Raw genomic sequence first — 23,709 nt, 5'->3', positions numbered from 1 at the left:
TGGAGGTTTGAGTGTGAGCGGCTAGTTCCGCGTAGGCAGCAGTTGATATGAATGCGATGCGAATGCGCCTGGGCGAATGTTGCGTCTTCCTCACTACTACAGCTGTTAGGAATAGTTGTCTCACTCACGCTCTGGGACGTTAAGATCAACTGCAACTGGCTTCTGTAGTCCTGGTACTTCGCTTGGAATATTGATTCGAAAATACAATTTTATTTTTGAAATAAATTAAATAATACGGATAAAGTGGACACGTCTAACTCAAAACGAGGTCCGGGGGGAAGGGGTATCATAATCTATCTATGCACATCATTTTAGGATTTTCTGTAATTTCCCGTTGTCACTAATTGCTTTGTAAACAGCAAATATTTGACTGCTAGCATGTCTGTCATTGGAACTGCTCGTACTGACAAATAGAAATCCGAAACTGGTAAACCTATTCACGGTTAGTACTTGTTTGTTAACATTTGTGTGATTTGTCCTAATATATTTATTTATTTATTTAGTATGATAAGGTCGTTCAAAATATGAAACTAAAACTTTATGATTTTATATTTTATAATATTTATAATGATCCCACTTCTGAGAGAGGGCTTACTCTTTTCCCTTCATTGGTATCCCTTCTGAGTTTTTGAGCGCCAAACTGTATACATATACAGAAATTTTCCTCAAATCAAAATTAGATATTCATAGGCACTTGTTCACGTCAAACTTTTATTCTGATGTAACTTGCGTAACCAAGTTATTTATTAGTGGGTCTGTTCTAAACGAACAGCTGAAACCTGATCCGACCCACAACATAGGTCATTGCCGCGACCTTCACGAGCCGGTGATGAGACCAGGTACCGGTTTGGACATTCCGAAGGGCGATAGGTTATGTAACCCGCTACTGTTTGAAAGAGAAAGTAAATAATGGCCGGTGAAATACCAGTCACTTTGGCTGCAATTAATGGAAATTATATATGAGATGGAGGAAGATTGCTAAGGTTCGGGTGTGAAGAGATTTGTTCGTAATCTTATTTTTGAGTTTATGTTCATAATCGGTCGGGCAATGATGATGATTTATCATCAGTTTTAGATGAATAACATAGTGTAATAAGTTAGTGCAGTAAAGCCCTTTTTATTGTTTTAAATTTTGGAAAAAGATTTATGTTTATATGTTGACTTTTAAGTACTGTGCTGAAATATTAGTGTCACGACAGTTCTTATCAGAGTGTTGAAATACACCAATCCAAATGCTCTGACAACACTATCAGCATGTGATGATGAATCAACACCAAAATAAACATTCGTAAAACCACATCCCACGTTATACTTTATCTCGCAATCTAAATGTTCTAAATTTCGATGGAAAATCTTTTCTAGATGTTATTCACAATTGCGATGAATTCGTATCTAGGTTATGATATTAACGGGTAACTGTGACTGAAGAGTTTTCGTAAGTTGTCACTCTCGATCTAGATCCAAAATTAGAATTCCGTTTAAAAATACCCAATTATTCTTACCAAATTACATATTATTGAGGAAATTTTCAACTGTATCTATAACGGAAATGTTTTATGTTATTTTTTTAGTACTGCCTGTTTAGAACTTTCTTCTTGCCTAAAGCGCGGCTTTTTTATTATCATATTATTTTTTCTACACGCGCATCAATTGGTAGATCAGTATACGCCTTATGTCTATTATTTGCTGGAGACGTATCTTCCACGTGCGTACGCCATGTCAGTAACACCTTTTACAACAGGTGCTTTAGCGATGCGGGTTAATTGGTTACTAATTTTATCAGCGTCGTGTGTTACAAGTTTTGTAACAATTTTTAACTTGATCTGTTAGTTACTTAGAATTTCTTACTTTTAGTTGTTGTTTCAAACTTACATTTGCTTTGTACAATTTTTATTAAAACCGTGCATATTTCTTCATTTCTTTTTGCCTTTCGCCGTTGTGCATTTGTTGTCATTTCATCATTACGGTATAAAACTCTGCTCTTACAATGACCATGTCTACTGAACGTATATATGTCTGCAGTTGATTATAGAAAGTCGTTGCTAATGATGATGACTCCTACATACTTCAACATGAATATAGCTTGATGTCTACGTGCTATATTAATTCTGTGTTAGTAAGCTAGCGACTTGTTTCATCAGTCTACTTAATAGTTTGTTGACCAATGATTAATTACAAAACTTCCCTATTTTAAGCGTATTACGTCAGATGTGTTAGATGTAATATTGCCAAATTAAATAGACACTTTGCACAATTCAATGACATCGTCTTCACACGCTATTGCATGGTGGATACGCGTGACCGTGTCATGTGGAACTATTGTTCCAATGGTGATGAGGAATTGATCGTGACAATCTTGACACGCAACGCTTCAATGTTTTGATCGGGTTTTCCATCTTATTTTTGATCATCATGACTTGATAAGCAGCATATTTTTTTCCCACAAGAAAGACAAATATCATCAAAAGGTTCAATTCACAAAGGGCTTTAAATTTCTTGTTTTTTGACATGTGATATGTAAGTGCTATTTAAGCATGTGAATAGAACAATGATATATGACGTTGAAAGCAATTATTAATTGCACTGCATTATACCATTACCTATGTAAGTACATGTAATCATAAAGTTATGATTACATAACTGCTATGTTTCACTTCTTTAATCAATGTTTCCATCCATAGTAATTTCATATATTGGATTAAAATTAGTATGCAAAGCTGGCAGTGTGGTTGCGAAGGCTAACACTGGTGAATTGGTTGACTCAGACGTCTCTATATGGTCGGATGGTTAATCATCGCTAGTGTGTACATGGCCTTATTTATCATCATCGTGGTGTCACTTCTCCTTTCTTGGACGTTATCCTTATTATTTCAATGGAATAAAATAGGTTCTGTTCTCTTTAAATATTGACCAGCTTTGGGCTTTTAAAAATCTTCCACGGATGTACAGTCGACCGCACCACAAATTCCTGCAGAGAACTCCATGCAACAGCAATATCGACGAGTTTTCAATGATTTTGGACAACTTAATGTCCTGTAAAGAAGTTCTAAAATTATTTTTCTTAACACATACTTTTTCTTAGATTCTGGTATTTTTCTTACATGTCATCGATACAGTACTAGCTGTGGCATTCATAAAGGTCCATCAGCATTCACGTAGAACACGAGGGTAAAAAAGTGTGAGTTGGTAACACAATAGTTCCTATAAATAGTAAATATAAACAATGAATCAACTAGAATGGCGCATAAATTTATTATTATCCATTATAATGTTTATAATTGTCAAAGGACAATGACAACACATGCAATGTGCATTTGCAGTGATAATGACAAATGTAAAATTGCTTGCATTTTGCCTCCACACAATTATTGGGCACGTTTTCTCTGCGCGTGCGCTCATAGTCAGATAACACTCCTGTATTATAGGGTTGTCACTTTGCAAAAAAGGTTTTTCTGAATTGTCCAACATCATAACTATTATAGACCGGTGATGGCGTTGCTCCTCTTGAATATTTTAGTGAAGAATCTGAACAACCAATCTACATACAAACTTTTCAGAATGTTTTTAATCCTTGCAACACTTTTAGCCATTCTTTTGATATTGGTCAATGACACAACACTTCTCTGGTCTAAATATGAGATATTGTTTTTTACCATTTCAGTCTTTGGATTTCACACAGCTGAATGAGGGCAATCTGGTGGCAAATTAAACAAACCTCATTATTAGACTTGACGTTAAGAATGGATGTTTTGATGTTGTGCGATTTTAATATAGGTTCTCTTGTATGTATATCTTCTCAACTACTACTCTTTTTGCTCCTTACCAAATCCTAAAATGGGGTCAGCGCATAATGTCGTTACCTTCCACACATTAATTAATTAACTTTTAAGACTTTCATCATTCCTAACGCTCTTCTTCCATTCTTTTCTTCGATCTTCCTCTGCATCCATCTACTACTGAGAAGAGAATGCAATGAGATTTTTAAATAATATATTATTTGATGGAATAGGCTGCGGCGAAGTTTGTTCCGCCGCTTCTTCTTCACCTGAGCGTTTAAAGTCGCCAGATTTTGCCATTAGTTTTGACGCTAAAAACATCGTATGTGTCAGCATGTTGATTTAATATAAAAAAATTGAAAAACAAATCAACTCATTTCAAATGTCCTATGTAATGGGATTTGTTACTTTCAAAGTTTTGTATGATTGTTTGTGGTAGTTCATGGGTCGTATGTTATTATAATATAAATATCAAGTTATTTATACGTGATGAGTGATGATTGTTTGTGGAAGTTCATGGGTCTTATGTTATTATAATATAAATATCAAGTTATTTATACGTGATGACCCTATGTCGTGCATAAAACGCGTGAGGTCATGGTCTACTTGCCACTTTCATATGTTTATAGCAGCACGCTTCATGCCACTTTACATGTGTGGGATATTTATTATAGATTTTCAAATTACTTAAGCCTGAAATTATGGATTTTAGAGATAGACTAATAATTTATTTGCATCATATAAGGTACAATGTGTTGTCAGTACAAAAAATAGACGTTCTTAAGCAATTTCGACATTTACTACATGCAAATATTAACAATTAATTGCGCCCCAGGATTCGCACCCGTGGGAATTTCGGGATAAAAAGTAATGTCCTATGTGTTTTTCCAAGTTATATTCTAGCCGTGAACCAAATTTTATAACAAATTTAGAATAAAAACATACAAACACGTGAAAGAATAACAAACATATATACACACAGACATACATCCTCACAAACTTTCGTATTAATAATATTAGTAGGATTTGAAATATGTCCACCACCGCATCACCACCGAACCTTAGGAATTTTGATGAAGTGGGTAAAGAAATATTTACATACATATATTATGCCTGTTTCTCATGGAGTTAGATACCTAGGGAATTTTTTCATGAGGAATTGTCTTTAAGAATGGTAACCAAGGGAATTATTCTATCGTCTATCGAGTAACTATTATCAATATTTCATCCATTTACATCAATTTAATCGCTAAGCATGTAAGAACTGTTAATCCAGTAGTCATATTTACGTAAATATCGATGCCCGTGGAAAAGTCCTTATCTGCTATTTTTTCATTATCAAAATTCCTCAACTCGATAAGGTGTTAATGAAAGTGTAATGATTACGACGTATTCCTCATGATACTAGCTGAAATATAACATATCAATTTTCATCCCAATTCCCAATGTTCAATTCCAAAATTATGTTCTCCGACGTAATTAATTTTAGTAAGACGAGATTACCTAGTGTGGGTTTTCCTAGAACCGTTTCCAATTTTCACACCTGACACTTGTCTGTGTGTACGTACATACATTATGAAGTCACCTCATTACTTAATGATACCGCGAATACCTATAGCTCTATGTATGGTTTCACATAAAAGTTACCTTGATAATAACCACATCAAAATTCGACTATATTTGTTTTGCTCTAAAACTCAAATTTCAAATTCGCGGTTTTCATGACGAAATAGCTCACATTTATTGTAATTCCGACATTGTCGTGCTTATCCAACCGTTCGTTCGAATTTGTTCCGTACCCTGCTTATCTTTCGGTATCAAATTGTTTGTGTGTTTTAGCGAGAAAAGTGATATGATGCGGTATTATATGACGAAATTATTCCCTCTAAATATAATCCTACCGCAGTGGTTGGAGTATGAATGTAATATTTCGTAACTAAGTAATATTGAATTTTGGATATACTTAACCTTATAAAGCCGATTGTTCACCGCTAACTAAACTAAATTAGCTTAGCTTACATAGTTTAGCCAGATTTTCATACATATGCGTCCAGCGCGAACTATGGCAGCTAATAGCCCAGCTAAGTCGAACTTAGTTGGATATGCATCGCCAATTCGAATGCAAAAAAATTTTAAATTCAATTTTATTATATGTGATATTTTTTAGCTTAATCGAAAATGATTATTTCCGATAAAAAAAAAATTGAAAACGCAATTTTCGAAATCGCGAACTTTCTCACTTTAATATAAAAGATGGCAAATATTATGTGCGTGCTGACTCCAAGTGAAAAATTTAATTACAAATTCTTTCGTTTGTACAAGCGTATTTTGGAAAGCATGAAAAAATAAATAGATCCCGGTTTGTTGCATGCTATTCAAATTTTCTATGTAAAGTATAGAAAAGTTCCAGCAAAAAGTGCTCAGGTTTTAATTAATTTTTCCGAGCAACAAAAACTGAAACATGCAAAACGACCTAACGTCTGTTTCGGAACGATCCAAAACTTATTTAAACTCCCCAACATTGTTATTTAAATGTCGCTCTTACAGCTTCCGGAAATAAAATTCAGTTTTATTGCAGAACCGAGAGATCTACTATGTGAAATGTATTTTATGGAGCATTTAATTAAAGTTGTGATTGCCATGTCGGCTAATTTAGCTGATTGTTTTGCGAGTTTGTGTTTTATGTATTTGGTTACAGAGGTAGTTTTTGATTGCACAGCATTGTGTTAGCCGGCGACATCTCCGTATCGGGCAGTATCGGTTGCCTGATTACATTTATGTGCGGCGCGTGACGTAAGCTACAGCGATAAGCGATGCGAATAGCGTTTTTTTTTATTCTATTTATGAAACAAAATTGGTCATGTGCTTACAAAGCAAGCCACTTTAAAAAGTAGGAGTCAAATTATGCTGACAGGTGTCACAAAATTGTCTAATTTGTTACTTGCTGCACCATAAAAGTGAATGCCATTTTGCATACTAAATAAAAGCTGATGTGATGTCTGTTGTTTATTTTTTTTTATAACTGAACGTTGTTAAGTTAACAAGATTTCAATGTCCAGCTAGAAAATACTCTTGCAGTTCTTCTGGAGCAGTGTACGGTATACAATGGGTGTCGATAGATTAATTATTTTGGTAAAAAACTAGCTTGGAGGAATTTCTGTATAATAGGTAGGTACTTTATTCGCCACTTCATGATTATTCTACTTCATGAAATTTCATCGAAGGCGATCGATTAAATTTTTCGCTATTAACTCATAAAACAGCACGTGCTCTTCGAGTGAGAAAACATATAATTTATTCTGACGAAAATAGAATCTAACGAAAGTGTCTTATGTCGAAACAAAAACTTCAGACATATAGTTGTCGCAACAGCTTGTGACTTAGGCAATCCAATATGAGCCTTTATTGGTCTCGAAGGCCACACGCGGACCTTAGCGTACACCGTGCCTTAACCTTTAGTCCGGCTGTGTTTGGTGAAAATCTAGACATTCTTTATGTTGAATTTTTAATAATAGTAAATAAATTAATTGTTGAAAGTGAGAGTGATTGTGTGGATGGGATTCTATGTACATCTATGAATTCTAATGTTTACATCTGAAAACATAATCTGAGGTACTCCAGTAAAATTTCAATATTAGTATTCGATTCGGGATATGACGTCGCATGATTGTAATATTGATTAAGCTATTATTAATATTTTAAAAGATATTTTATCTGATATCGAAGTATTGTTTATTAGCATTAAGCTAAATGGAATTGACGATAACAGTCTAAAGTTTAAACACCTATTTAGTTATGTATGATCTTGATTAGGATACTCTTAATTAAGGCTCCCTTAAAAGAAAACATTTTTTCTTTTAGGATATATTGCATATAATTTCCCTAAAGGAAAACAACTTTGCCGTTCAAAAAATTTACTCTTATGATTTACTATAGTGACGGAATCCAATAAGCAACTCCCGAAACACGAAATCGATAAATCAGCAGTCGATTGCAAAGTCAGATAACTCGATAGAGTTCTCGATTCGGTCTGGTGGGGCGAAAGAGGGAAGTGACGCAAGGTCGAACACAGATTATGTCAATTAGTGTCAGCTGATTTGCCTTTTTTCAACGTTTTCGAGTTTCGCGTTTAATGTCAAGTGCAGTCAATTATGTTGGCAATTTTACGTAAGCAGTTTTTAACACTACTGGTAATTTATTTGTTTCAAAAAACACCATTTTATTTTTATCTTTAGCCATATATTTGTCACTACTTCCTTGACTTCTTTGTACGACATGACTTATATTAATTTTTAATTTGGTGTTTTGTTGAGATGAAGCAATTTCCTTTCCATTGACGATGATGACCAAGGTATTAATTATAAATCTCTTAAATATTTTCTGTCTTCATCTGAGGTCAGCATAAATGTCATAAAGCTTGTGTACTTCTTCATACATCTCATACAGAATTCCGCTTATTTTGAAAATAATAATGATATGATAAAATTCTGGAATCGGGCGGGAATTAAACCTATCGGTCAGTCTATCTGCTTTTGCATTTCTTGTTATAATTCTTTATACACAAAATATATTGTTGTTTTGAATTTTCTACAACACTTAAAGAACCAGACAGTTCAGTGACCCTTTTTCCTTTTCCATGACTCGTTTCACCGATAAAGCCTAATCGAACAGGCGTCACTTGCTCAATTTGTTTAACACGTGTCTTATCTCCAAATTATTCATACTGCTACTACTACTACTGTTCTAGGTAAAACAGAATAATGTCAAAATTTTCTTATAATTATATCTGCTTTATTAAACGTTCTTGTTCCGTTTAAAAGTGTGTAGTAATAATGCTCTTAATTATATTTTTAATTTTATCACAGAATATGTACGTAAGTTATGCATCTAAAATTATGACCCGAATAATACAATCCTCATTAATGAACGGCCAAATGCTTGTATACACTGAAACTCTTTTATCTCTTCTCGAATTTAACTGGAGCCAAAGCCAAACATAGGTCCTAGTCAACGTATCCACAATAGTACATCGTCATAGGATTGGTGTTTAGATTCACGCATCAGTGCACGCGGCAACGTGTTCTTATTTCTTGTTTTGTGATAATAACTGTTTGTTCAACTGTGGATACTGTTTTCTTTTGAGCTAATCTATTGATTAGAGTAACTAAACGTAAATGTTGGCACGCTCTATTAGCGTTTTATATACATATTACGTCGCTATCTCCTGCTAGTTTTATTCTGTAATTAATTAATTTAAGTATGTTAGACCTTTTGCGAGTGCGTGGCTTATCACTTCCTGCTTTAATAGGATCCGTTTTTAGAAATGATTTTATAACTGCCTCTTTTAATTTACTTTGTTCTAAAACAACGGTGTGAAAGACAATTATGCTAAACAATAACGTGTATTAATTTTCGTTACTTTCATCTAGCAACAAATTGTAAAATACAAGTTACTTAATGATTTTCGAATAAGTTTTGCAACTTTGGCATCAACACTAGAATTCCCGAACTTTTCGAATACTAAACCGCGTTCTGGGAATGTGGGAATATCAACACTACGTGACGTGACTAGGGCGTATTCTCACGGGTCGACTTTTTCTTTTTCGAACATTATTAAGTTTTATTTATTTGGGTCTAAATAAGTGCGGTTGTGTCTTCCAATCTTTTGGGTTTATACCCTGATCTGTGTGGCCGGGTTTGTATTAGTTCTGTTTTGATGTTTGGATTATTATACTCTGTGAACACTTTGCCTCTTCCGACAAAATGTGGTAATGGTAGGGATTTTCTCTACCATTTCAATTGATGATGATGGTCACAGGCAGGTGTTTTAAGCAAGGCTCTTGGACCTTGAAAGCAACCTTATGATCTTATTTATGGGTGAATAGATTTTATTAACAGAAGCAATAAAAACATTTTATGAATATTAAGCATGTTTAGTACAGAATCCATAAACATCACCAATAGGTTATTAAATACTTCTGTAACTTATTCTCGTGTTTCGGAACTTGTGATTATCTAGCTTTTGCCCACGGCTTAGCCCGCGTTAATTTCGTGAACGTATCGCGAATCGCGATGAAACCTATAGCAGATTACATATCCGTGTATCCGTAGCCGTGTATGAAATTAGAATCAAATTCCAGTAGTTTTTGCGTGGTGCGCAAACAATATACAGACAGACAAAAAATATAAAAAATAATGTTTTAGCTATTAGTCACATCTATACCCCCTATAATTATGTTTCTTTCACATCTCCTTTGTACAGACATAGCCCACAGTTACAGTTTTATTTGTATAGATTAGATTCCCTGTGTAAACAGCATTGTGGTGGATAATTCCCAGATTCGGGGTTCAACGGCCTGTTATTTTTCTCCTGTTCTCCGCCTAATCTATTACAGGCATTTCAAAGGACAATATATTTAGGTTCACTGCCTTTGTGGGTTACATTGACTTGTTTGTGTGTCGCATTTGTATTGAATCATCTAATGAATCGGAAACTCGTGTAACGAAACAGAGATTATTTGGTATTTTTTATTCTGGCAAGAAAATCTTTATAGCTATTGAATTTAAAAAAAATCACTTTTACAGTACTAAAACATGTTTTGTATACTATTAATATGACATTTTAACCAAATGTAATTGACGTGTATATTTATACAATTGCAATAATTTCCATTTCTACGATTTACCGTTTGGATTTCGCTAATGGTACACGTTTGATTGATTATAACGCTGATTTCATTACTGCATTTGTATTCGATGTCTAACTCGGTAATTATCATTTCAACTAGTTTGTTAAGTACCCTCGGGAATCGATGCTGGATTGACACACAAATGATCTCATTCCATTTTGCAGATCTAGATTCACGTCTCGGTTTAACTCTTGATAACTTAAACTGGTTGAATTTGGAATGGAAGTCAGTTTACTGACAATTACTTGGAATACTATATCTAAACGATTAATTCGATTCAGTGGCTGTGCTTGTATTCTAAGAATAATTTTATATACCAATACCAAATATATGTACTGAGGTTGCTTGTACATCATCTACTTGCATCTTAGGCGCAGCACTCTAATCTTTCTCAATCTAGCAATAAATACATGTTGTCGTAACTTCCCAGAGATGTTAATATTTATTCGCTCTAATTGTACAGTCTGCTACAATCTTATCTCTACAATCTCTAACCTTTTCGAATGCAAACTACTGTGAACCTAAAACAAAGATACTCCGCAATATTTGGCTATGTATTATGTCTTAACCACAGTTGGGTTGTATATCATGACGACATGGTTTGGTTATGTCAACACTGGCGACGTGAGAATGAATTTGATAAACATTAAAAAAGTCACTGAACTGTAGATTTGCCGCGTCTGATCAGTGTTAATAATTTTGGCTACCATTTTGTTTAGTTGTTCGATTCAAAATGGCTGAGTAAGAGCAATAAAGGCAAAAGAAGATTTTTTCTCATCGTAATTTTCAAACTTTTGTTGCGACTATGCAAGTTTAGAATATTTATCGAAAATACTTTGTGCTCAGATTATGTCCTACGTTCAGGCATACATATTATTACGCCTGTTTCCTATGGGGACTCTTGACGTTCAGATATTCACTATCAGCAATGTACTTAAGCCTATGGATTAGACCTTTTATAAGCCAAACTGCTTTGTTTGTGCATCCATGAACGTTTTAATTTTCCGTCTTTAATAGCTTAGTTCATTGTCTCTTTGTGTAATTTGATTGACACGAGCTATTGATTCTTCGTCGCATCCAGTTCCTGTTTCAATATTATTGTTTGTACCTTTGTTATCTCATTCATCAGAAATTGGACGATATTCATTAGGTTACAGTCGATTGCAGGTCAAGTTACTGCATGCGGCTCCCTATCGAGCCTGTGATACGGAGTGATCCTGAACTAAGTTTATTAATAAAAAAATCGCAGTAAGGAATCTTAGACCTGGCTTGGCTTTATCTAGAGATTTCATTACTTTTTAGACATATCAGTTCTTTCGGTTTTTTTAATGCGATGTCGCAGCGTCTGTTTGTCTGTTCGCGATAAAATTAAAAACTACGGTACGGCTTTTCATGCGGCACCAACAGATGGGTGTGATTTCCGAGGTTTACCAGCCAGCCGGTCTAAACTTCGGAACTCGCACACACGCTTCGATTTAAGGGACTACAGAAAGGGATGCAGGTATTTAATAGAAAGAGATGTAGGACGACCTTTCTTTTCTATTAAATACCTGCATCTCTTTTTGTAGTCACTTAAATCGGAGCGTGTGTAGCCGGTCTCATAGGTGTATAATTTATTATGTTTTTACCCAAGCGACGCCGGAACGGGCCACTAGTATAATAATAAACAAGCCATTAACAAGGAAAATGTTGCTTTACAACAAAGATATAAATGAAACACATTCCATCTTTAATTAATTTCGTCTCGTTTATAATTAATTTATCTTTTCTCGGCATAAAACTTTTACAACACAAAGCGCTCGTTTTGCCGCAGCAGTAAGAAAATTATGAAGAAAAAGGTAGAAATTACTATAATACGTGATTATGCTGATAAATTTACTATTTCTGTAGTACCATAAAATTATAACGACTCCGCTAATGGATTTGGAGTGAATTTTGATTTATCATTCCAATAGTCGGTGCGAGTAACGATCGCCTATATCCTAATGGTTTTTTTTAATGTAGGATATTTCAAACTCTTCAAACGAACAAAAGTTTCTGACGGAATTGAAAATTGGTGAAAGTGAGCGAAATTTAAAATTCGAACGAATTTCCGTATCGAATGTTAATTGAAATTGGAACTCATAAATAATTTTCTGTATATTTATTTCAATTTCACTTACTTTTTGAAATAATTTGAAATTGGAACACGTATAAATTCAGTGAAATTTTGGATTTTATATTGTTTAACATGGATGTGAGTTGAGTGTAATTTTAGTGTGAAAAGTGAGTGAATTATCCAAAGTGGCGAAATCAGAGTCGCGTCTTGTGTTAGTGGGAGATGGTGAGGGTGACGGATGCTGTTCATGCTCTGGCATGAGATTGGATCTTGGCGGAGTTCTGCTGGAAGCTGCCAAACTGACCAAGTCTTGGTTTTGTCAGAAGCCTGATTACGGGTGAGTTGGTTGGGTATATCCATACTAATATTATAAATGCGAAAGTCTGCCTGTCACGCTTTCGCAACTAAACCGCTGGATCGATTTTGATGAAATTTGGATTAACGTTCCGAGGTCAACAACTGTTTAATCTGCCAAAGTGTTTCTTTTAGAATACGAACGCCACTATGATTTTGATTTTAGTAATCAATAAAATAGACTGAGTGTATATTTTTAACTCAACCTACTAGAGTACTCGTAGTTTCGAACCTCACGCACGAGATGTTATTTTGATAATGGTTAGTAATATTTTCCAATTGTTACCAAGAAACTCTGATGATGTGAAACTTAAGTATAGTTAAGTGTTTGGGAAGTTAACGAATTTAACCTTCAAGTACAGTAATATTAAAGAAAAAACGATACATGCCTGAGAATATTTTAAAGGCCTCACCTCACCGTTATTTCATAGATTTCATCATATCGGTGTAATTGGTATATATGGTAGTAATTGGTGTTTTAAAATTCTATAAATGTGTTCACTTCTTTATTATACAGATTCTAACAAAAAATATGCATTTCTTGATGAAATCGTAGCTCCTAAATATCTATTAATATATCTTTACTTCAATATTAACAATATATGTGTTACGCTTTCACAGCTATGTTTATTTATGTTTATATATGTTTTTTATGGTTCTGTACGTATAGTTTCATTATTTCGACGTAAGAATTTCAGTACCTAATCTTCCGATATTTAAATTTGCGCTCGGTGGTAACTCAATTACTTCACCAGATTTAAAGTTTAGCTAATTAAATAAATACCATTACCCGATGAGGTTAAAACGGGCGACTCAATTTACCAAAACACGAATCTTGTTTTAAAAAATTTTTGATTTATTTTTTTGTGGTAGGTATTTTTACATAATAAATAGAATAATGTTTATTTACTTTTATTTTCGTTCAATAAAGTTATTACAAACAAACAAACGAAATATCGAACAGATTTATTTATTTCTCTAAAAAAATATATGCTTTTGATTTAATTATGCAGTATATAAATAGATACTGTCCTATATATAACGCCTTATTTAAATGAATCAATCAGAGTTTTATCCCAATTGACAAAATGTGAGAGAGAAATAAAAATCTAAAAATAATCACATCACATTTCCACGCTCTTCGTTCAGAAAATTTAAAGTGCAAGTTAGTACATCTCAAGTGCAGTTCAGTTGTCAAATGGACCGCGACATCCCCTCCATTGTGGGGTGGGGGTTGGGGGGGGGGGTCTCCATTCAACTGTTGATTAATGCGCCTGAATGCACCGACCTACTTTCTTTGCAGTGGAATCGTTGTTTATTAAAGTGGGCGTGAGATTGCGAAAATATAGGTTATGGCTCTCATTACCCTCTTTCGTACTTCTTCTTCTTCTCTTGTCGAGTCGGAATGGCTATTCAGACGGTGTTCGACCAGGTGGTAACCCTAATCGCTCTGTCGTTGGTCTCGTTCAAGTCCTCCATAGTGCAGGACGTGGGGCAGTTTAGACAGGACAGCATGTGAGCCATAGATTGAACAGCACCGCAGTCACACAAGTTATTGTTGGAGCCTCTTTCGTTTAGTTTATACCTACGGCCGCCATACGAGAAACGCACCTGATATTTTTCGGAAATTAGTTTGGAGTGACGAACTGAATAAGTTCAATAAAGGTTGGCGCGATATGTAGCACTGGACCAAGCGTGGTGGAAGAAAGAGAACCTTTGCCCAAATATATATATATATATATATTATATAATAAATGATGGAAAGCAGTGGTCTATGGAGTTTTATGCGAGCTTTCAAATGCCTTTTACTCTTGTCTTGAAGATATATTGTAAGATACTACTACAAACTAGTACTTAGTTTATAATTCACTGGAGTCAGAGTCCACGTGAACGCAGTATGAAATAAATGCTGTTAAGTTTGTAATTTTAAATATGCGATTTAGTATGAAATAAATACATTATAGTTAAAACCTAGATTTCAAACCACGACAGCACAAATGTAGGTAACTACTTAATATGTACGAACTGCGGTCTCGACCAAGTTACAATTGGCAAGTGGCACAAAACATTTTATTGAGCTCGCCAAGTTAAAGTTAACCGCAAAACAAACAGGAATATGAAACTAGCATGATCCTCGCGGGTTCGTTCGCGGTTCGCAAATTAGCAAGTTAGAACAGCGGGTACGCTATACGTTGCGGTTATATGAATCACATTTGTGCTTAGTGTGGGCCGTTGAGTGTTGTTCATTTATTATTTATTTGTAACTTATTATTTATTTGTAGTCAAAGTTACGACCTCTGTGGCCTAATGGTTGTCCACAACGCCCGTCCGATGTTTAGACGTTCGATTCCCAGCACACACACATTGAAGGCGACTATCGAAGTTGAATGCGAACGTAACGATTTAGAAACAAATGAGTGTGTTTTAATAGTTATCATGTCTACTTCTCACTAAGCTTGTATTGCAAATTTTATGGACCATAAATATACTTAAATGTCGATCTTTTGTTCTTTACCTTTAATCTAAATTTATAAAAAAAAAATATCGGTTCAGTTAAACTGTAGGCGTATAGATTAAATTGATTCCAAATCCATTTGGGATCACTTAGCGCTAGATCTACAAGTAATTTATGAAAAATCCCTCGTCACAAGAAATCACTTGTTTTATTTTACCCTAAATATAGTATATTTTTTCGCATCAATCTTCGTCAGACATTCTCAGTATACTTAATCGTTTCACAAGGGTACAATCGACTTTGAAAACCGTTTAGTTTTAACCTATCACTACATAGTATAAAACAGTCACCGCACGTGTCTGTTTCTAAGCTTTCTTCTTTCTAAGATTTTGATGCAGTTATCACTATTATTTAGACAATTTGTTCCCGATAGTTTATAGAACCTGTAACCGGGTCCCCTTATCCGTACTTCAACAAAATTTCAATAAGATTGGTTGAGTAGATAGAGCGTGAAGAGGTAACAAACAAACTTACTTTCATCTGTTATTATTATTTGTTACACCTTATACTTTGCTTGGAGGTCTACGGAATGTCGACACGTTCAAATTGTGTTTGTATCGGTCTCCGGAGTATATAGTGTCATACGTATTAAGTTTGTATCGGTCTCCTGTGCATATGGTTTCACACGTATTTAATAAACTATTGGTCAAATCACAATTTAGCATGTATAGTGTTATAAATAAATATATTTTCTCTCATCTGGCGTTTTATCGATTATTTCTTCCCGTCTACAAATTCGAAGATTCGACTGTCATTTTATGACCGTTTCCTCTTTGGAATGTCATTGTTGCCCATTAGATGTCGAGGATACGTGTCCTTGTAGCTTCATATATGACCTCCACGGAAGAATATGGAGTGGTCCCAATATAGGGCCGGACCACACGCCTTATAGAAGTAGGATTTCGTTAGTTGTTCGTTTTATCTGGGGACTTACTGAATTTTCAGTAAATAAAATATTTTTAATATTGATATGATAATAACTTACGTAATGGCTTAAAACAGAAGGGCCCTTAAGTAGGGACTAAATAAATTAACCGATGTGGTATTGCATAGATCTCACAACTATTTACGGTAGAAAAACTGAGCTGCGAGACTTGGTTTTTTTACAGCATGTTTTTGATGGCATATATCTTAATGTATTATGTTCTCGAAATAGAATAAAAGAATTTGTCCTCGAGGGGTGGAGGTTTTATAATAGGCCGATTGGCAGTCCTCCAGGGGCTAACGAATGCATTGCCCTCGGATATCTAGATCAAGCCCAGCGATATAGGACAAGGGAGTCCGCAAAGTCTGCATGTGTGTTTGTGGCGGCATTGTTTTATTGTGTTCGTTTTGATAATGTTTTAATATGTTCGTTTGAACTGTATTGTATGAAAATACATAGATTAAGTTTTATACATTAAACGTACGTGTACAACGGGGATTGTTTCCATGTAAGTAATGTACACTATGTGTAGCACTGCAGGCTAATTAGAAGTAATAACGTACTAAACATTTTTGACACAAACTTTTATTGTATACCTATGAATGAATTGGAGAGATCTCTGATTCCGTTCAACGCGTGACTATAAAATGACGTCATTTTTTTTAACCGTTGTGGAGTTATATCGTTCCGAACCGATCCTCATTATTGCAATAGTGCATTGTAACTAAAGTCACATGTTAAATTTCATTAACCGTTGAGGAATTCCCTCGTCTGAAGCCGATCCTTGGTGCACGGTCAGGTCATGAATATCATAATAATGCACGACCACGTGGCTGCGACCACGGGAAACGTCAGCAAAATGAAATAAAAAAGGCTAAGTTCTTTAAATCCTTACATATTATAAAATAAAGTCCTCTACTGCGTCTGTCTGTCCGCGATAAACACAAAAACTACTGCTCGGATTTTCATGCGGTTTTCACCAATAGATAGGAAAAATGAAGAAGAATAAGGTGTATAATTTATTGTGTTTTTATCCGAGCAAAGCCGGCACGGGCCGCTAGTTAGTTATGTGCTCAAAGCGCGAAAGTTTGAAAAACTCAACTTCATCGCACACTATAACAGAATTTAAAAAAAAAGTTTGTAAAAAAGCACTTGTCAATTACAGTGCTCTAGTTTTGTTACGAGGAATTTGCCTAGTTAGCAAAACTCCGAAACGCAATCAAAGGAAAAACTTTTAACTTTAATCATGGCGTGGCATTTCTCTAAGCCATTAACGGAGCTCGTGGAAGTGCAATCTTCCCACCTGAAGGAACTTGACTTAATCAAACTTGGAGAAACTGTATACAAAGTATCTGGTAAAGTCTTCGAGCTTTGTGGCGTGTATCCCTAGAATAGGACCACTCCTTATACTTCTGTAGATGTCGTACGAGAGACAAGGGTTACTAGTATCAAACGGAAAACCTCCTAAAGACTACTTGGGTACATCAAAACAAGCAACTTTTATTCTACGAGTTTTCGTGATTCGCAATTTTTTTTTCATAAAAAAAATATAATGTAATTTGCGATTCTACACATCTTAACTCTATGTAATAGCCAACCAACACGAGACTGTACAGTAGCGTTAACGTTTTATAGAAACGACATTAAAACTAAAGAAGGATTTTTTTTGTATTTATTACGTTTAGACAAAAGTCGTAGAACAAAAGATGTTAGCCTCTATGTACCTTATGCGCCTTTAGAAGGTTATGCATTAGATAGCAGTAACCCTGTATATTGTAGCCTTGGCAGCTGACGGGCAACCATAGCATTCCCAAAAAGAAATGATGACAACCACGTGGACGTGTAAAAACATAGCCGAATCTTCAGAATCTTAAGGCAGCGGGGCTTCGGCATCCCAGCCCCGAATACGACTGCGCACGTGAAGATGAAATGTCAATAAGTTGCTCACCATCGTATATGAGATGAATCGAGTTTTTCTGTACTATAGTTTCACTCTCTCCCTTGACGGTCGTTCAAATTATATGCCAAATTTCATGATTTTTAATTATAAATCAACTTAGGGCCTGTCCCGGCTTCGTTCGGGGAAAACCATAAGAGACAAACATACAAATATTATTTTCTCTTTACAATATTAGTATAGTATAAAATTATTATTATGTATTTGTGAATAATACTTTCAGCTTAAAAGCTTTTATGAAATTTAAACATTGACGATTCGCTTCAACTTACAGACAATAACGTGGGATCTTATAATGTAAGGTAATTATTTTGCATTCAAGTTTAATCACTTTCATATAATTTGTACTTTAAAGCGACGACCCTAATTGTCACAAAAAAAAATGCTCCATTTCGAGTTCCACCTTTGGCAGGGTGCCAAGCGTAAATTGGCAGGCTTCGAGGTCTAAATTAGACGACAGTAAAAATGTATTGTCTACCTAATGATGCACATTACATGTTTGCAGGGGATGTGAATTGGTGTACGTTTGGGGGTTGAAAACAATAGGTGATAATTTGTCTCAGGCGAAATACTAGTCGACAATGATGTGTTATATATCTTACTAGCTTTTGCCCGCGGCTTCGCTCATTATTCACACGGGAACAGTTATTTTTCCGGGATAAAAGTACCCTATGTCCTTATTCATATTTCATACCACACGTATGCAAAATTTCAAAAAGATTGGTTGAGTAGATAGAGCTTGAAGAGGTAACAAACTTTCGCTTTACTACGAGCACATTTATTAATATTCTTCAATCTAACTACATAATTTGCATGACCTCAACTCGACTCTCCTTGGTAATGCTATTGTTGATTGTCAGCTGTAAGTCTGTGTCCATTAGTAGTCTCGTACGCCATTTTCGGGAGGATATGGAACATATTTAATCTACTTAATTATATTTCATTTATTTTTATTTTAGACTGGTTCATCTGTCTAACTTGCAAACTAGATCTAATTACTGTATGCTAGAAAAGACGGACTTAACACTAACGATATGCGGGTTAGTGAATTTCGACCATTGAGTTATTATTATAGAAATGTCAATACACAGACAGTAGCCACATTATTTTAAATTGTGTGTGAACATAACACAAATACATTATGAGCTTAAAAAAATGTATGCAATCTTATACATTCCAACTTATTACAATACACCTGCAACTTTTTACAATATCAGATTCGAGTTTGGCGTAGAATAGATTTCATCTGAGAATGAGAATCCGATTTAGGCATTGCTGGCGGAGACTTGGCTTATGTCGTTAAGGAAGATACACGTGTCAATGTTCTTATAAATAAAAATGACGAAGACCGTGCGAAGAAAATAAATAGTAGGTAGTATTGCGGTCTCTGGGTTCCGACCCTGAACATCTCAAGAAGAAACAGGAATAACGAGAGAAAGAGATAAAGACAGAGAACCATGCGAAATTAAAAAATATATTTATTACAACTTGAGATGATATATGTCATCTTATACAGGACATCTTGTTGACGACAAAAAAATTTCCATTGTTTGAGAAGAGAAATCACAGTCTGTAGTACCCACAACACATCCTTAGTCCATTCTTTATATTTATCTCAAAGTCATACTCGTTTGTAGATTGGTATGCAGTTTCCAATACGCGATGCAGTTTGCGAGTCTGCATCATTGTTTGGCTCGTTAGTTCGCTGTTCCCGCTGCAATATGCAAGTTAAAGTTCGAGTTATGAGGGCGTTAACTATGGCTTAAAGTTTCAACCTGTGTTACGTCAGTTTGCGTTTTATCTACAGAGAGTTAGGCTTTTGGGGGATTAATTCGAAATGTTTTATGGTGAAGCAGATAACAATCTGCTTTATATCATGTATCTCCTTCTGCTGCTTGTTGGGTACAAATTAAGATATCGCCCGTGGTACGCCTAGGAGGACTGATAAGTTGGACCGCGGGTTGGGAGGTAGTTTCTATAAATAAATTAATTTGAAGGCTGGCTTTTCCGATTTGTTTATCTCTTAATGAGTGGTCCCGACATCGCACGGGTGCAATATTATGCATGTTATATACGTATATAAACCTTCTTCTTGAATGAAATAATCTATTAAAAGAACCCGCATCAATACCCGTTGCGTAGTTTCTAAGCATACATATGGACAGGCAGACAGCGTGAAGCAACTTTGTTTTATACTATGTATTTGTGTTTTATGTATGTTAAATCATTAAATTCTTTTTTGTTGTGAATAAGACAGACAGCGGGAAGCAACTTTGTTTTATACTATGTATTTGTGTTTTATGTATGTTAAATCATTATTTTTTTTTTTGTTGTGAATAAGACAGACAGCGGGAAGCAACTTTGTTTTATACTATGTATTTGTGTTTTATGTATGTTAAATCATTAAATTCTTTTTTTGTTGTGAATACCTGTAGATTTGCCTGAAAATTACTTTTTACGTAATGATTAGAATAACATTGCAACTTTAGGTTCTAGACCCAGTTGCAATGCTTGTCACTGCTGGCACTGCTCGTAATATTTTCACCGTGTTCCGTTTTCTAGTCACGGTTATGTATTTATCTATTATATTGTCATAACTAAACGCAAGTTAACAGATCGCTAACCGAAGAAATTGCAGTCTTTCTTGTACTTTCTCTAGAGTGAGGGTGTGATGGTATCTGCTATTGGCATACTGGCCTAGAAGTCAAAGTATTCTTAAAGATTTTATGCTTGTTTTATTCATATCATCTTTTTTATTGTTTGTTCGCCCTCGAAATATTCTATTTAACGCAAGGTACTGTGAATTGCAACAAATACGTACGCACTTTATGATTATTAATATAGGATTATTTCGATCTGTCAGATCGTAACTTACGTACGTACTTTTCATTGAAATCATGAATAAATCACGAGTAATTTCTATTTTCTTTAACTTCAATTATTACATACCTATAGACACACGTCCACGTTCTATTCGAATAACGTCGGTGTTTATACTTAAGTTACTACACTTTCTTATTATTTTTAAGCCATTTGTTTAATCGTTTGTTAACTCATATAAATATAATTAAGAGTGTAAAGGATCACTACAAGATCACTACAAGACACCGCGCGTACTTGATAAGAAAGATTATGATATTACGCTATATAAAACGTAAATAGGAAACATGAGTGGTTACTTACAATAATTCTAGGTTACGCAGTGGTCAGCGATACGGTAGCGCACGGTCATTGTCAAGGTGCGTGCGTTTGCGCGTGCGCATCCACGGTACACTCACGTGCAATTGTGCTCTGTTGGAATTGACATCTCGTGTTTCACTTTTGACATTGTGGATGTAAATGATCGACTTGACAGTATCAGCGTATAAAATAATTATTACATTTGTTTTGTAAAAAAAAACTATAACACATACACATGCCAGATACATAGAAAAAAGTCCATCTCAGTACACATATCAACCAATGGTCAATACACTGATGTTAAACATAACTCATTTTGCACCTCGAAGTAAATATGTGTAAATTTGTAATACTTATGTGAATTTATTTATCGGACATGGATACAAAACCTATTTCAAATATAGGTACGTACAACTGTGTAAAAAGATGGCCATGGATTTTGCTATAGGGCTAGATTTATTTATTTGTGGTTATAGTCTATTATCAAACTTCTGTGTTTTGTTATTATCTAAATCCTTAAAACTAAATCGAGTTCGCAAAAATTTGATAAACCAACGCCAAAATATTACACATCAAGCTCAATGATTGTGTGTTAAAACGATACAAAAGAAAACCCGTAAATATTATTCTGTGCTCGACTGTACCGCTCATATGAAACTGTAATATTTGTACGCTTCGATGATCCCTCGGTACTTGTTTATAAGTAGGTAATATTATCATATTTGACTAGTCACATGTACTGTTAAGTGTTTATAATTACTCTAGCCTTTGTATATGGTTTTGACCACGTTGATTGACCAAAGGACAAACGTTTAAAGAATTCAATAGATTTTATACATATTTGATTTCATCATCATCAATCATCATTATGAACCATTTAATCAATGTCACTTTTGGGGCACTGGCCTACTCTATGCATAAATAGATAAATAAACATACATTAGACACACAGATTGAGTTAGCTCCAAAGTAAGTTCGAGATGTGTGTTATGGGGTACTAATTCGACGATACTATATTTTATAACGCATACATAAATAAACTTCCAAGAGCCAGGTCAGTCTGAAAGATGTTATTCTCCATCCTGAGCTTACCGAGGATCGAAACCGGGACCTCCAGAGTAGCAGTACGGCATGATGACCATTAGGCCACAGAGGTCGTCAAATCGGTCCCTTCGTCCCTTAGTCGGATGCATAAGGAGTTTGGCCTATGATCCACCACGCGGGCCCAATGCGGGTTAGTGGGTTTTACTACTGCACTACCTACTACCTACCACTAGCTAGAGCTAAGTAGTTGTAAAAGTCATGTCAGGTGCCTTTAGGCGACTTGAATAAAATCTAACACCAGTGTTAGCAATAACACACTCGGTATGATGATGACTACTGCAATTACAGCCGGGACCAGCGTATTTCATATAATTTCATCAAATATATTTTTTAAAATTTAATTTTAAGTTCTAGCCAGACGATTCGGAGAATCGCACACAAAATGACACAAGTAAAAGAAGAAAATGGTTTGCTATTATAAAAAACGTTATAAAAATGATAAATGCGACCGCATTCATTCCAAGAAACAAAAGTCCACAATATAAAGCTCGGAGAGCTTTTCACAAGCCTCTTACACAACTTGACCTGGATTCGTTGCAAATTTGATTTAGAATTAATTGAAATATTTACATTCTCTCTTTCACACACATATAATGTTTATAGCAATTTTAAAAGGCTATCTGTACAGTCGACTGCATATTAAGTTACTCTACATGGGCCTTTATACCGCGGTAATAAGCGCGAATTTGCAATGAATTTGGATACATTGATGTGCCGCTGATCGTACTATTCACTTGGCTATTTATCTTTTATCAAGATTTGCGCGAAATGCGTCTGTTTTGTAAGCTATCCGCGCGGGAGAAAGTCAACTGTGCAAGACTGTTGCAAGAATGCATCTTATTGGTAAACAGCTTGATGCATTATTTATGTCAAGTGTTTTGGATCTAAAAGGAATTTACAAGTGGTTGGTTTTGAATTGCAGAAAAAATGCTTTATACTTTAATAAATGAAAGAATGATGCGATGATAGAAAATATAATAATTTGTCTGTTTTTTTTTGCAAGTTTGTAATCTCGAAATAAATATTTGAGATTCGCACTTTTTGATGTCAAAGTGAAGTAGCGAGTGCTGTCTTCGAGTTTTGCAAGTCTTGGGTCTGTCTACCCCGTAAG

The 23,709-nt window shown here is 34.9% G+C and overlaps 1 protein-coding gene across 4 annotated transcripts in view; it reads left to right on the top strand.

Annotated features, from left to right (window-relative positions):
* The window catches only part of siz (schizo), a 150,782-nt gene that overhangs the window by 106,840 nt on the left and 20,233 nt on the right, over positions 1–23,709 (top strand). The window contains exon 2 of one of the 4 annotated variants that reach the window (XM_053762690.2): positions 12,470–12,900. The exons of the other annotated variants lie outside the window; for them this stretch is intronic. Within the exon in view, the coding sequence (XP_053618665.1) occupies positions 12,821–12,900 (80 nt within the window). The 5' untranslated portion in view covers positions 12,470–12,820. The remainder of the gene's footprint in view (positions 1–12,469; positions 12,901–23,709) is intronic. 4 annotated transcript variants of the gene reach the window in all.

The sequence above is a fragment of the Plodia interpunctella genome, chromosome 23 (assembly GCF_027563975.2).
Source record: "Plodia interpunctella isolate USDA-ARS_2022_Savannah chromosome 23, ilPloInte3.2, whole genome shotgun sequence".
Classification (NCBI taxonomy): domain Eukaryota; kingdom Metazoa; phylum Arthropoda; class Insecta; order Lepidoptera; family Pyralidae; genus Plodia; species Plodia interpunctella.
This window is presented reverse-complemented; position numbering and strand designations above follow the sequence as displayed.